The following is a 14739-nucleotide window of genomic DNA, read 5'->3' as shown; positions in this document are numbered from 1 at the left end:
AACTTGAGGCCATTCCTTCTAGTCCTATCACTAGTTACCTGTGAGAAGAGGCTGACCCCCAGCTCCCCACAACTTCCTTTCAGGTATTGTAGATAGAGAGAAAGAAGGTGTCTCCTGAGCCTCCTCTTCTCCAGACGAAACAACCCCAGTTCCCTCAACTGCTCCTCATGGCACTTGTGTTCCAGGCCCTACACCAGCTTCGTAGCCCTTCCCTGGACATGTTCCAGGGCCTAAATGTCTTTCTTGAAGTGAGGGTCCCAAAACTGAACACAGTACTCAAGGTGCGGCCTTACCAGAGCAGAGTACAGGGGGACGATCACCTCCCTGGTCCTGCCGGCCACACTATTCACACTGCCGGCTCATGTTCAGGCAAGTGTTGACCAATACCCCCAGATCCATTTCCTCTGCAAAGCTTTCCAGCCACTCTACCCCAAGCCTGTAGCGTTTCATGGGGTTGTTGTGGCCAATGTGCAGGACCCGGCACTTAGTCTTGTTGAACCTTATCCCATTGGCCTCTGCCCATCAACCTGTCCTGTTCCAGTCCCTATGCAGGACCTTTCTACCCTCCGGAAGATCAACATTTCCCCCCAACTTGGTGTTGTCTGCAAACTTACTGAAGGTGCCCTCAATTCCCTCATCCAAGTCATCAATAAAGATATTAAAGGGAACGGGCCTCAACCCTGACCCCTGGGGAACACCACTGGTGACCTGTCGCCAGCTGGATTTCACTCCGTTCACCTCTACTGCCTGGGCGTGGCTGTCCAGCCACTTTCTAACCCAGCAAAGAGTGTGCCTGTCCGAGCCATGGGCCTCCAGATTCTCTAGAATACTATGGGATACCATGTCAAAGGCCTTGCTGAAGTCTAGGTAGACTACGTCAACAGCCTTTCCCTCATCCACCAGCAAGGTCACCTGGTCATAGAAGAAGATGAGGTTGGTCAGGCAGGACTTGCCTTTCATGAACCCATGCTGACTGGGCCTGATCCCCCAGTTGTCCCACATATGCTCTGTGGTTGCATTCAAGATGACCTATTCCATCACCTTTCCTGGCACTGAGGTAAGGCTGACAGGCCTGTAGTTCCTCAGGTCCTCCTTATGACCCTTTTAATAGATGGGTGTCACATTAGGAAGTCTCCAGTCATCCGGGACCAATCTCTATGACCATGACTGCTGATAGATGATGGAAAGTGGCCCAGCAATCACATCCGCCAACTCCCCCAGCACCCTCTGGTGCATCCCATTGGGGCCCAGAGACTTCCAGGCGTCTAGCTTGCCTAAACACTACACACTACAAAAACCTATGGTTAACTTGTTTTTCTTATACACAGGGAGAAAGGCACTAAGCAATTCGAACATCGCAAAGAATTGTTCCTCCAATTCTCAATGCACTCTCCTGCCCTTCCAGTCACTAGCAGAGGATACAAAGATAGGGCTTGCTGAAATGTCCAGAACCCTTGTAAGCATTGGAGTTGGGAATAAATTGTCCAGATGGTTTGTTAAACAAACAAAAAAACCCTATCTATTAAATGAAGCTGTTCATTTACAAAGATGATCTGCTGAAGTCATTAAGACCCAATGTATAAAATTTGTTCAGGTATTTCCTGTGTAAAACTCATTTATGGATGATGTTACTGTAGTGCACTTACACTTCAAAGGCATGATTAATGGCACTCTTTTATGTGTTTTCTAACAATACATGGTAATATAGGTAGCTCAACAAAGCCATAAAATAGGTATTTGCATGCGAGCAAAAACATGCTAAAACAGTAAATTTTGAGTAAAATTAAACTCAGCTTTAACTATTAGTTTGACTAATGACACATGCAGAGCATAAAGTATGGAATTATCCATCACTTGGAGGCATTGTTTTCATGAGCAGTAGTGTAAGAGGAAGAAAAAAAAATCAAAATCGAATAATGTCATGTGCAGAATATCCTAACGCATTTTTTTTTTTGGATTGTGATTTCAAAATCAAATTTCCACAAATAAAGAGAAAAATGTCATTCACTGTGGCACGTTTTTCAAAATCTGAAGGTTGAAAGAGAAGTTATTTTGTAACCAAGCATAAAATAGGCATTTGAAAAATGATTTAGTTGGAAAAAAAAATAATAATAAAATTTTCCACATTAAGATAACTTAAGAACACCCAAATTGTTTTTATTAGACTTCTCATGTTTACTTCTAGGCTGACACATGCATGAGATATTCAGCCCTAAAGGTCACTTCTGAGAAAGCTATAAGTGACTGGAAACAGCACTGCAGGATGAAATGATGTCTCATTGGTAACTATTACTGCTGGAAAGTGATAAATGCTTTAATCTGGAGGCTAAGAGCAAGCTCCTGTAAATAATTTTCTATTTCTCAGCTGTAATGATAGCTGAAAGACAATGTGACAGGGCTGCTTCTCCTGAGTTTAATTTTTTTGGTTAAACAGAGAGAAGGATGGGCCTGTCTGTATGTGCTACCGTGCAGAGCCTACTTCTGTGGGGCCCTGCTGGCTTGGCCATCATGTCTTTTTCTCCATGGCCGGGAGCAGGGTGGTGCTGGGTCATCCCTGGTGCCTCTCAGCCTTCCTGAGAGGAGCAGCCACCTAGGAGAAGCCAAATGACCAGGGCTTTGTGCAGGGCCCAACACGTGTGCCCGCCATGTTGCTGCCCCTTCTGGTGCTGCCCGGCGTTTTCACAAAATGGCCGCCCAGGCGTCAATACAAATGCTGGAGTCACCACAGTAGCTGACCCCTCATTCTCCCTGTGCGTCCTTTGGTCACCCCGTGCTTTCTTCCCTCTGTTTCCTCTTCTTTTTGGTGTTGACATTAGTCTTTAAGGTTTAAAAATAAAAAAAAGGAAAGAAAAAGGGGAGGCTTTCAGTCACTTCCAACTTTTTTTCAGAGCTACGTGGTGGGCTCTGCTACCCATTCTGCACGGAAAGACGCGACGACCCATCTGTCCGTCTCCCCGTGTTTTCAGAGGCCCAAAACCTCCGAAATTCGGTTTTGACAGCGCTGGGAGCCCCCGCAATTTGTCTCCCTGCTCCGGCCGGCCCGCAGGGCGGCGCGCACGACCCTGCCCCCGTGCCCCGCCCGCCCTCCGCTGAGGCGTCACAGGCGCGGCCGCTGCCCCGCCCTTGCGCAGCCGCGGGGCGGCCATGTCGGCTGCCGTGGAGCAGCGCCTCGCCCGCTTTCGGGCCGCCCGCGGCACCAGCTCTGCCGCCGCCCGCCTCCCGCCGCGCTCCGAGGAGCCGCCGGGAAAGGCCGCGGCTCCGGAGGCCTCGGAGGGCCCGGATCGCGGCGGCCAGGTGAGCGCAGCGGTGTGCGGGTAGGGGGCGTGCGGCGGAGGGTTGGTGCCTGACCCCGCTCCTCGCTGCTGCCTCCACAGCCCCGTCCCGTCCCGGCGGCGACGGAGCCGGCGCGGCCGCTGCTGGTGCTGGCGCTGAAGGTGCTGCTGTGGGCCGTGCTGCTGGCGCTGTTCGCCGAGCTGGAGCTGGGGCTGCCCTTTTTCGTCGTCTCCCTCCTCTACTGGATGTACGCCGGCACCCGCGGCCCCGGCGAGCGGCGGCCGGGCGAGCTGAGCGCCTACTCCGTGTTCAACCCCGGCTGCACCCCCATCGCCGGGACGCTGACGGCCGAGCAGCTGGAGCGGGAGCTGCACTACCGGCCGGCCGCCGGGAGGTAGCGCCTGGCCGGCGGGCACGGCCCCCTCGCCTCCGCACCGACAGGCTGCGGGACGAGGAGGGAAAGGGCCGGCCCCGAGCGCGGCGCGGACTCGAATAAAGCCGTAGCAAAGCGTAGCTCTGGTCTCCTTTCCTGGGGGGTGGCCCCGGGCCCGGCTGGCAGGCAGCGAAGCGGCAGGCAGCTGGTCTGAGCGGTGCTGGAAGGGCTGCGAGGGGCACGGCCTCGCGCAGCTGGCCGACAGCTTGGCAGCTGGTCAGTTTCTGCACCTGGAAGCCTTAACAGTGGTGGCAGGAAGGCTGCCGCTCGACAACAGCTTTAATAAAGTGATTAACTGCTCTTCTTTCCCAGCTCTGTCTGGAACCCACTTGTTGAAGACATGAGGCAGTATAAGTACAACTGAGGCTGGTGCTTCTGTTCACACTCGTGAGTTTCATCTAACACATCTGATTTTGATGCAAGTTCCCTGTTCACTTCAAGTGACAGCTTTTATCATCTGCAGTGTAGGGCAAAAGGTTTGATTATTATTCCTGACAGATAATGTATTTTTTTTTATTCATCATTTTTTAAATTTAGGGTCAACTTGCAGCAGATGTGGAAATGCAGGAAGCCCTCAGATAGAAAGGGATTTCCCCTGTCACTGGATTGTCTTTTTTTTTTTTTTAACACCATAGCACAGCTGGTGATGCCTCTTCCAATCACTCCATACACTTTCTGTGTGATCCACTGGTATTTCTAAAATATAGGAACAAAACATTGAAACAAATCATTTATATTGCTATAGTGAAGAGCAGCTAATAGAGTTTATGCCTCTGAGTACTGAGTCAAGAACAAAAATCACAGCTTGCTCTTTCAAATCCTGTTTTATTATGCCTTTTGTATTTTAACAGTGATTTACAGTGTTAAGGATTGAGTTACTACAGGTTCTGTCATTTGTTAAGGAAACAAAAGGAAGCATTTGTCAAGTTCAGTTGAACCGGAGAGTAATAGATTAAAGTACAAATAATATGTTTAACAATGCCAAGCATCTTTCAATACCTCTCCGCAGTACTTCTAGTACTGGTCTGTTGTATAAATTCCAAATGCCGCTTCTTAAAGCCAAGCACAGAATTTTCTCATTTCCACATGTTCTGCCATCCTCTAGCTGAGATGCAAAAACCTGCGGAATTCTCACTCTTTCTGATGATTCCTTCTGACTCTGTACAGATAATGTGCTCCATTTTGTTCTTAATTAATACAGCTTTTGCAGGTAAAGAGCAGTTGTACTGGACATGGTGGTACAAATAAAACCTTTGCTTCCATGAAGTGTAAGCCTTTACATTCTTAGAAAATGTTATAGTAATTAAGAAGTAAGAAATAGTCACATGACAAAAAAAAATAAATACACCAGTAAGTGACGGAATTTTGTGAGTTGAATCTTTATTCACAAGGATAAAAATAAACATGTTTATGGGAAGTTGGTAATCTGACATGTTTCACAGATCCTGTGGGTGTTCTTTTAAACAAGGAAAGACATGCAAATAAATATTAAAAATAAGGTAACATCCATGAAATTATGAAACTTTATAGCAGCAATAATGGAAATAAAGTTTTCATTTGCTATAAACTAATTACATAATGTCCAGGTGAATTTATAGACTGTTCTATTTAATACTTTATGAAACACGTTACCACAGTAAATGAGCATGAAGCTGAAAGGCACAAGAAATAAAAATACACACAATTCATCTGTTCCAGTGCTTTGTGCTGCTTTGCTTATTTCATGCTACTCAAATAAATGCATGTTATAAATTCTGAAATGGAGATGTCATGAATAACAACATAGGCTTGTAAAAGATTTTACTGAAGTAGATAAAGTGTGATGTAGAAATCATTGTTTAGGCCTTGCTGGAAGTATTTCTCAAAATATATTACTGTTACGCTGCTTTGGTGGCAATTCCTTTCACTGAGTTGTTTCACTGTTGTGTCAAGGGGATATTAAAGGGCTTGAAGAAACAAGAGCTTAATTGGAGAGGAAAAAAAAAACAAAAACATCAAAACTCTGGTCATCTAACATACCCTTTTTTTTCCCTCCTGGTTTCTAACAAGTCATAATGTAAGAAGGTAAGTTTGACAGCTGGTGCCGGAGTTATTCCAATAGGCCCAAAGCCCTCAGTTTTTAAGTGACACTGGGAGGGGTAAAAGGAGCCTAGTAGCTCAAAAGCATGTCAAGTTTTGTGACGGCAACTAAGTACAGATTTGGTGCCACACCTGTAAGGACTTTGCTGTCTATTCCTGTCTATTCGCTTTCATTTGGTATGTATACTTTTTTTTCCCAGCAAAATAGTGTGTTACAATGCATCTATAACTTCCTATTGCTATAGCAAAATTAATTTTGCTAACAGCTGTGCAAGTAGCAGGAACATTTTTTCTGGGTTTGCACACAACCAAGCAGGGCCCTGGAAAACTAGCACCCTATCTTGACTATTCATGGGTGAAATCAGTCCCTTCAGTGTGCATTATCACACAGATATTTATTTAATCTGTTACCACCTTTTCACCTACCAATAACTAATTTTACCACTTTTCCTATCAAAGCACTTAATGGTAGATGTTAAGTAGAAACATCAGGTATGCTCAACATACAAGAAGCTAATTAATTAAATTTCAGGACAGCAATTAGGTTACATATGTAGTAGTCAGGCATTGTATTAACGGTGTCAATGTAGAAACTAGGTATTAAATTTACAGACGAACCTGAGGTGCTTCATTCCAAGGTCAGCTCTGCAGCTGAAGTTATGAAGGGACAGCCTGGGAATGGCCTGCATAGAAGCCAGCATGCTAAGCAGCCAGAAACCAGCCTGAGAACTGTGGTGGATTTCTACAAATGTGTCTGGCTTTTTCCCTGGAGCAAAATTATAAGCATTATAGCAGAAGAAGGTAACCTATCCTCTGTAATTTGATTCTAACCTGCTGATTACAAAACTAATCCACCCTGTTGGCAATTTGAATTCTAATACAATGATTAAATAATTCCATGCAAAGCAATCTAGCTTCAGGCAGGGAAGATGCTGAATTACATCCCAGCATATCCAGTTAATTTTCTTGGCACTGGGGGATGTGAACCCAAGTGCAAAGAGGGACTTGAAAATACGTTCTTTTTCTCTCTGCTGAGCAGTGTAACTGCTAGGCTATAACAGTTACTCATTACAGTAAGGCTATGGGCAGGGATATTCTCTGACCTCGTATCTCGCACCTTGTCTCTGTTGTAAAGGGAGCCTGAATATCTAAGCTGAGTAAAGATACGTAATGTCTGTTATTAAGTGATACAATGGACCGAGATCTGCTTGTAAAGGTACCTCATTTTTTTCTCCAGCAACTCATGTAAACAGCAGCAAGGGTAACCGCTAATTAGCAGCGTAGATGCATATTCTGCGAGAGCCCTCACAGATTCTAGCAGGCGACACAAGCCCATTGAGCTCGGGCTGCTGCACCATGGGGGCTTCCCAAACCCCACTGAGGGCAAGCTGGGGAGGTGGTGTGCAGCCAGAGCTGTCCGCTGTGCTGAAAGCACAGCCCTTGACGTGCCCGGTGAAACACACCCACTTGCCTGCCACCCCGGGTAGGGCACCTGACAGGTAGCTCGTGGGCCTGCAGAAATCAGACGGGGGCTAGGGAAGAAAACAGAGAAGAGTGAGCCCATGCGAAGTGCCAAATCTGTCCCAAGCAGGTGATCTCTGGTAAGACCAATTGTGACTGCAGGTTGACTTCTGCACCCAACTGGAGAGGCAGAGTGCCATGTAAAAGCTGAAGGACCGTGCATACAGGGGATATTTATATCAGTGTCAACAGAGACCTATTAATAAAAAAGAGCCCCCCCACTAGATACTGGTTTTGGTTTTCAAGTGAAGCTTAAAAAGAGCACTCAGGACCATACACCACACAACCTGCTGCAGTTACGGATCTTCAGGATGCTGTTCTTCACCTACCTAGTAAAACAGGTAAGCATATTTTGAACTTTAGATTTGGAAAGCGTATTACAAAACTGATTCTCCCCTGAAACACATGTTGTGTCCCACTAAGTTCTTTCTAAAACTGGTAATAGCACCTTACCCTATCCCCATAAAAGTCTAAATTTTTTGGGGGCAATAATCATATTCTGTATCCTTGTAATTTAATCAGTTGATCACTCAGCTCGCCCACTCAACAGTAATAAGCCATTGACCCCGTGGTTTCAGCCTGGATCAATGCTATGCTTAAGTTTTGGACACCTGGAGGCCTTGCGTGCAAATAGGAAGAAACTCTTTTAACTTACTTTAGACATGATCGATTTTTCCTCTGATGTGTTGATTATATTAGCAGATTGCTTTCCCTAGAAACCTTTGTCCAACAGCCTGCAGGCAATGAGCAGCATATACTTAAGTTTCTTGCTGGAGATGACACACTTAAGCCACTTGCTTGGGTATTTAAGGGTTTTCAGGTATATTATACAGTTCATTGTTCTCAGTCTGATTCACCTTCAGAAATCTTAGCTGAATGTGGCCTGGCAAGTGGCAGCATAGACACTACTGCCTACTGTGCCTCCGCTACTGATGCTGTTGGCTGGACACTTCAGAGGTTTCATACTGCTGTCTCTCTGGACATACAAATGTTCCAATCTCCAGCGCTCCCAGCTTTTCCGAAACTCCATCTGAACCTAATAGGTCCAAAGAAGGAAATAAAAAGAATGAATGTAGAAATAATCAGACCTTTATATGATTCCATTAGAAAAGGGCAAGTTAAAAATAAGCATACCACACTGATCGGAAAAGCTGACAATGCTTTAAATCTGAAATATTACTGTTTTAAATTAGCTAATTATCTCATTAGTCCATCATAAGGTATTCCATATTTAAGATAATGATGGTATTCACTTGCATAAAGCTACATTGTCCCAGGAAATGTTATCTTCAGTATTTTATTCTAAATAGTATTCAGCTGCAATAGTGAATGTACTCTATGCCCTACCACTACTAACAATTAAGTTGATTCTGCGTATCAGTCATGAAATGACTGACAAGATTGGCTTCCAGCTTAGTACTGCCACCAGAGGTATTCCTAGAATTCTGCTTTAATTTCTGTTTTCATTTGAACAGTATCGTGTGGGATTATTTTTACTCTTTGAATATTTAGGGGTTTTGTTTGTTTGTTTTACAAAGATTATTCAGAATTGAAACACCAACAAACTAGCTCATTGAAGTCTGTATATTCTTTCCCCTTTAAAATAACAATTAGAGTATTTTTGCAGGTACTGTTTTTTTAAAGTTACATACCTAGCTGGTACAGGTTCTGGGTTAAACTGTGTAACTGCTGTACTCACATGGAAGTTTACCAAGGGTTTTGCAACTGTCATGGTTTCAGCTTTTTGTACTTCACAAACAAGAACAGAATTTAGATCTTCCTGTTCCATGGGCAAAGCTCTTGCCACTTGACTGAAGTAAGAACTTCCATTAGCTTTTAACACATAAGGCAGAGGACATAAAATTGAACATTTTTTACTCTATTTAGAAAAAGGCAGGAGTGTAACTACAGTAATCAATTCATTAGGGTGTGTACTTCAGCCTGGAAGTAAGTTCAGTATGGGCAGGTTACTTAAGCGAGCCTTCTCTGGAGAGTTCCTTTTTGTTATCTTCCTTTTAGGGTCTGGTGCTGACCACTAAGAGACTAACTAAATGATGGCAGTTCCAACACAGGCCTGTCATCCTATGCAGGCTGCTGAAACCTTCATACTCTGAGGGAAACTTCCTAGGGAACCAGTTACTGTAAAGCTTTCTTCTCTGCTTATTTTCAAGTACTAAAACTGGGAAGCAGCCCTAGAAAAAGAAGCAAGGTCTTACACAGGCAATTGTCTTCCTTTGATGGTTACCTCCAGCAGTGCTTGTCAACTTTGACCCACAGCCCTTTTAACAAGCACTATCCTGGCACAGGCGTTTGTAAACCAACCGCATTTCTGTGTTACTGAGGGTGGAATCTGTCCCTCTGGTATCACAACCAAATGGGACAGAAGGAAAGGTGCTGAGATAAAAACTTGTATTGTACCATGATTACTGTGGGTGGTGGTTGTGTCAAAAGCTACACAAAGACACGAGGAAAAATATAGTGTGTGAGACATACCTTGCCGTATAAGAATTGGGAAGAACAGCTTGATAAAGACAGAACAGAAAACAGTGAAATGCAAGGACTGTATTGTCTGTAGGATAATAATTGATCATACTACCACCGCTGTTGTTGGCATGGAGAACCTCTGATTTAATAGGTAGCATTGGGAATAAGCAGTTTTGGACATTGACAGGTAGATCCTGAAAGAGCACATGAATGTACTTACTGACAGATTAAGTCAATGAGCAATACAAGTGGGTATTTAGAGTCAGACAAAGGAAGGAAATGAGTCTTCAGTCCGGCTGGACGTGACAGGTTGTATCCTAGAGCTATGATACAAATAGCCTGCAAGATTGAGATAAAGTGAATGGAAAGACCTGAATAAAAGACCATATCAGAGATGATGTCTTAGGAATGGCTGTGGATGACAACATTAATTTTCTCTCCAGAGGTTAGGAAAAGGGTAAAGAGCAGCTTTGGTGTCAGCGTTGAACTGAATTTTTGCCTCAATGGCTGTGAAGATGTGACCAGCGGCATAGGTTAAGATTTATTTTGTAGATCTTAAGCACAGAAGCTGATGTACAAATCTTTCAGCAAAAAAATCATAGCCTAGTAGCTTCTGTGCATGGATGAGATTCCCCATAAATTAGCTATATAGGGAAAATGGAACTAAGAGCAAAGTTCACACAAGAAAGAGGAAGAAGAATTTTTTTAAGAGAAAGGGAAGAGGTATCAGAACCTGGAAAAGGCAGTCATGGAGATTAAAGATGGAAAGGTATCTCACAGAGAGCAGCTGATTGAGACTAATGCAGCTGCTGGGCAAGGATGTTGAGTGTGGCAATGAGCCTGGAATGTGATTGCAGAGAAGTTAAACTTTGGCAAAAAACATGTCAATAAATCACAGTGAAAGGAAAGTTGATCTGAAATGACAGGGAATGGAGCTTGTGGAGGAGTTCAATAGATAGTCTCTATAGAGAATACTCAATGAAAAGAAAAAGTTGGCAGTAAATAAAAAAGTCAGGAGTCCTAGAGTTAGGACAGGTTATTTTAATGTGGAAGAGACTCAAGTGTACTTCCACTGCAACAGGAAGAAGGCAAGAAAGAGAAGCAAGACTACAGAGAACGCAACCCGAATCAGCTTAAACTAACTCTGGTGGAAAAACACAGCATCTCTCTGGGTAGAATATTTCTTATAGAAAGCAACACTAACTGCAGAAAAACTGATCATATTAAACCCAGCTCATTTTCAAAATAACACTGGTGATAACAGGCAATCTGATGAGATCCTGCAGTTTGTTTCAGAGCAATACTACCATTCTTTCAGCTAAAATGTGACTGAAATATGAACATATTTTAATGTTTTTCTTTAAGTAGATACTATGAAAGGAAACTAATAAAACTTCTAGCTTTATTTCTACCCCTGATCTGGTACCAGCAATTGCAAAAACCTTAGGAAGTATAGTTAAGGAAAAAGCTCTCATTGAGTCACAAACAAAAATAAAAATACAGTCCATACTGCAAATGGGGATTGGCTTCAGGCACAAACAGTCTGTCAGAAGAATAATAGTTTGAAAACCAAGAATTTCGCATATAGTTTAAGAAAGTAATAGAAAAGACTTAACATAATCAAGCTCTTTGCATGGATTTATTTTATGGGGGTTGATGATTGAGCTTGACAAAATTCTTTTCCTTTCTTTTAACAAGAGCTGGAACAAACAAAAGAATTCAACCTAGATCGTTGTTCAGCTTTCTGTGAAGCTGAACACATTATGATTACATTTTAGTTACTTTACAAACCCAAGAGAAGTAGAACAACATGAGATTTGGAGGATCCCTTAGAAACATAGGAAGGCTACTTCACAGAAAGGTCCATCAAAAGAAGCAAGCGTACCTGGTATCGGGTAATTTGTTTGTATTCAATTGGGCTATGATGTAACTTTGCCCTTGTAGGAATGAAATTTCATGGAGGAAATTATTCAGTATTACTCACTAGAGACCTGGCTGCAGCTGCACAGGGGATGTATCAGCAAAGGCTAAAGTGAATCAAAATAAATGCATGATGCAGCAACAGACGGTGCTTCATTTCAAGATTTACACCTGTAAAGCTGTGCAAGGAATTTTAAACAAATATTCTCCAACTCATACTTGATCAAAACCTGCTGCTACCCACTTCTGATTTTTGTAAACAGTACAATTAACACATTGACTTAAACCAAATTAACCCACAGCTACAAAAGTGAACAGTCTCCTGCAGGCCTTCATTCAAGATGCCTGCTGCTTTTTTGTTGACTCCAGCCAGGCCATGATGACACAATTAGAATATTTTTCTATTGATTCCAGTTTTTTGATGAAGCCTGTCTCCCAATGGATGATCTTAGATTACAGTGTCATATTTAAAAGTAGATTTAGCATGAATGCAAAACACACTGATGTACGTTAGAATTAATAATGTGCTGCCAAATTACTGGTGTTTGCATCCCTTGCAAACTTGGCTGCTGAGTGAATGAATAATAATAATCACTTACAAGGTAACATGAGAGGTTCCTGAAATACAGAAACTGAACAATATTCTACCCTAACAGGGCTGGGATTCAGCAGATGCCCTAGAAGATTGTACTCATTCAAATTAACTCAAAGCCCTGATTTTATTTCTTCTGAGCCTTTGGGAGGGCTCACTACTTCTTGAAGTTCAGTGCTCCATTTCAATGAGGGCTTCATGATATCGTCAGTAGCTGGGCCACACAGAAACCAAACTAAACCAAACTATACATTCGCCATGAGGACTACAACCTAACCAGCTAGATGATGAGTTCTCAAAATAAAAAGGGCTCTACTCCCACATTCATCAAAACAAGCAAATCAGAAGCACTTTGAGATGGATTAAGGAGAGCAGCTCTAATTCTCAATAAAAGGAAAGTTCTAGCAGTGAAAACTATACAACTGTGAGCAAGAAACTTGCAAGATTTCATGTCTACAAATAGTGTCCCTAAATTATACTGCCTGAATTCCTTCCAACATTTGTCTGAAGAGTTATTCTGTGTAATTGTACAGAGGAGGATCTGCAGAAAAAGTAAAATAATAATAATAATAAAAAAAGCTCTGAACACAACTTTTAGCAGTTTAAGACCATTTAGCAGTTCAAGACCATTTTCAATTTCCTTTTTCTACAGTGGATGCTGATAAGGCAAATTGGAACAGCTCCTAGTGTCTCTCTTACCTCATTATTGATGAAACAGTAAAGAATTGCAACCATCAGCCCCTGAAATCAACAAAAAACAGAAGAGGAGTGAGTAGAGCAGAGCAGTTGTCCCACTTTGCCAAGCAAGCCTGCAGAGGGGTGAGCTTCATACCAGCATGTTCCATGGTTAGAGAAAAACAAGACTGAAAGATGGAGACAATCTGACGGCAGAGAAGTTTGACCAGACAAAGTCTTAAAGCACACAGTCTTAGGAAAAGTAAGTTGCAGTTTTCTTCAGGCTCTGTCATTTTTTCCAAACCATTCTTTCCCCTTCTTTTTCCTTACCTTGTTTCTAGCCATATACACTTCATATATGAACAATTCACAGTGAGCTCAAGTACAGCTCTGTGCTTGATAAACAAGGATTGAGTGGGTGAGCAGGGAAACTTGAAGAATAATGATTCCTTTAGACAAGGAGATTCTTTTAAAATGGCTTTTCCTAAGGCAACGGCTAAATAAAAATCACTGTAAATCTACATTCACCTCGCATGCAATTGCAGCTGTAGACAACTACCTCTCACAGCACAGATTTTCAAAGGAGTATCAAAAACACGAGAGGAGGCACAAAATTTGCTTTCAGCAATGCCATTATACAATTACAGGAAATCACAGATAATTTTGTTATTGCCTTGAGGTGTCCCATAGGAAGCAGAGATTAATACAAGGATAGCAATACCAGTTTATTGTGAGAAATGTAAGACTTACTGAAAATAAGTGACACTAACATCTAAACTAGCTATTAAAAATTACTTCTCATGCTTTCACTTCCACTGTCATAAACCTGTAAGATCCAGTGCTAAATTGAGAAATATGAAGAACAGGGAGCGTGCAATGATTGAGAGAGCAAGCAGCTCCCCAAGCAGCAGTTACAAAATATCTTATCCACAGGTGCAGAGTGTGAGTGCTACCTGGAAAGAAGCAAAGGAGAGTTCAGTAAAAAGCTTCACAAAGCGCAGCATCCCTCTGGCATGCTCATCAGTAATAAAGGCAAAGATGACCTCGTGGGTCCCCAGAAGTGGGATCAGCGTCAGCGTAGACTTGGCCAGCCTAAGATCACAAAGAAAGAAAAAAACAATGCCACTGAATAGATCATTGTTGATCCCAGTGATCACCACTGTTTCTGACACACTGTGAACTTTGGTCACTGCACCACTTTATGTTGCAGTGTCCTCTTCCAGAAGCTGCAGAAAAATAATAATAATACAAAAAAAAAAATTCTCAAAACAGAACCATAGTAGGTTTCAGTATGTTTTAATTGCCATTCCACTGCAGACCACTCTCTGCTCTCACCAATGCTATCTGTTCAGCTCCTGGCTGTATTTCACCTAGAAAGCCTGCCAAACTCAGGAGCAGGTCACATGCTTCCTTGTACCCCAAGATGCCTTCCCATGTACCCTCTTCCCCGTCTATAAGTGGGAAATATGATCAAAACCTACTTTGTTGATAGAAACAGTGAAAGAAACAGTCTATCAGTGTCTGGAATCTTTTAAAAATACCTTGGCAAAGGGAGGAGTATTCCTTCCCACCTCCGTGGTGTGTTAAATCTTCAAAACACTGTAACTAACTGTCACTGCACAACGCTTCGTAAAAGCAGTTAAACTGTCTTAGAGTGACTGATGACTCCCTGATTTAAATGGCAAGTTCAAAGACACAGCTAGCAAACGAAAAAAAACACTAATCTGAAGTAAAATATTTTTCATCAGTGGGAGAGCAATGC

General features: G+C 42.8%; 2 protein-coding genes across 3 annotated transcripts in view; one reads left to right on the top strand and one right to left on the bottom strand.

Moving 5' to 3' along the window:
• Positions 1–3124: 3124 nt before the first annotated feature.
• On the top strand, positions 3125–5612 carry SAYSD1 (SAYSVFN motif domain containing 1). Its single transcript, XM_084512798.1, has 2 exons — positions 3125–3294; positions 3375–5612. Exons 1-2 carry the CDS (start codon positions 3145–3147, stop codon positions 3669–3671), a joined length of 447 nt encoding a protein of 148 aa, XP_084368924.1. The 5' UTR covers positions 3125–3144; the 3' UTR covers positions 3672–5612.
• GLP1R (glucagon like peptide 1 receptor) overlaps positions 4469–14739 on the bottom strand; it is a 90758-nt gene continuing 80487 nt past the window's right edge. The window contains exons 11-14 of one of the 2 annotated variants that reach the window (XR_014690820.1): positions 13931–14069; positions 13002–13043; positions 7962–8342; positions 4469–7635 (exon numbers count right to left, since the gene is read on the bottom strand). Coding sequence is in view for 1 of the 2 variants with exons in the window: in XM_084512797.1 (XP_084368923.1) it covers positions 8175–8342; positions 13002–13043; positions 13931–14069 (349 nt within the window). In the remaining variant the exon portion in view is untranslated. Of the gene's footprint in view, positions 8343–13001; positions 13044–13930; positions 14070–14739 lie in introns of both variants that reach the window. The other variant, XM_084512797.1, reaches the window with a different exon arrangement.

The sequence above is a fragment of the Aythya ferina genome (assembly GCF_964211825.1).
Source record: "Aythya ferina genome assembly, chromosome: 3".
In the NCBI taxonomy this organism is placed as follows: domain Eukaryota; kingdom Metazoa; phylum Chordata; class Aves; order Anseriformes; family Anatidae; genus Aythya; species Aythya ferina.
Note: the sequence above shows the minus strand (reverse complement) of the source record. Positions and strands in the feature narration are given on the sequence as shown.

Bases quoted from the DNA above. Each gene is read 5' to 3' on its own strand.
- SAYSD1 (XM_084512798.1), top strand. From the start codon at position 3,145: ATGTCGGCTGCCGTGGAGCAGCGCCTCGCCCGCTTTCGGGCCGCCCGC. The intron at 3,295-3,374 runs GTGAGCGCAGCG...CTGCCTCCACAG, and splicing joins GCCCGGATCGCGGCGGCCAG to CCCCGTCCCGTCCCGGCGGC.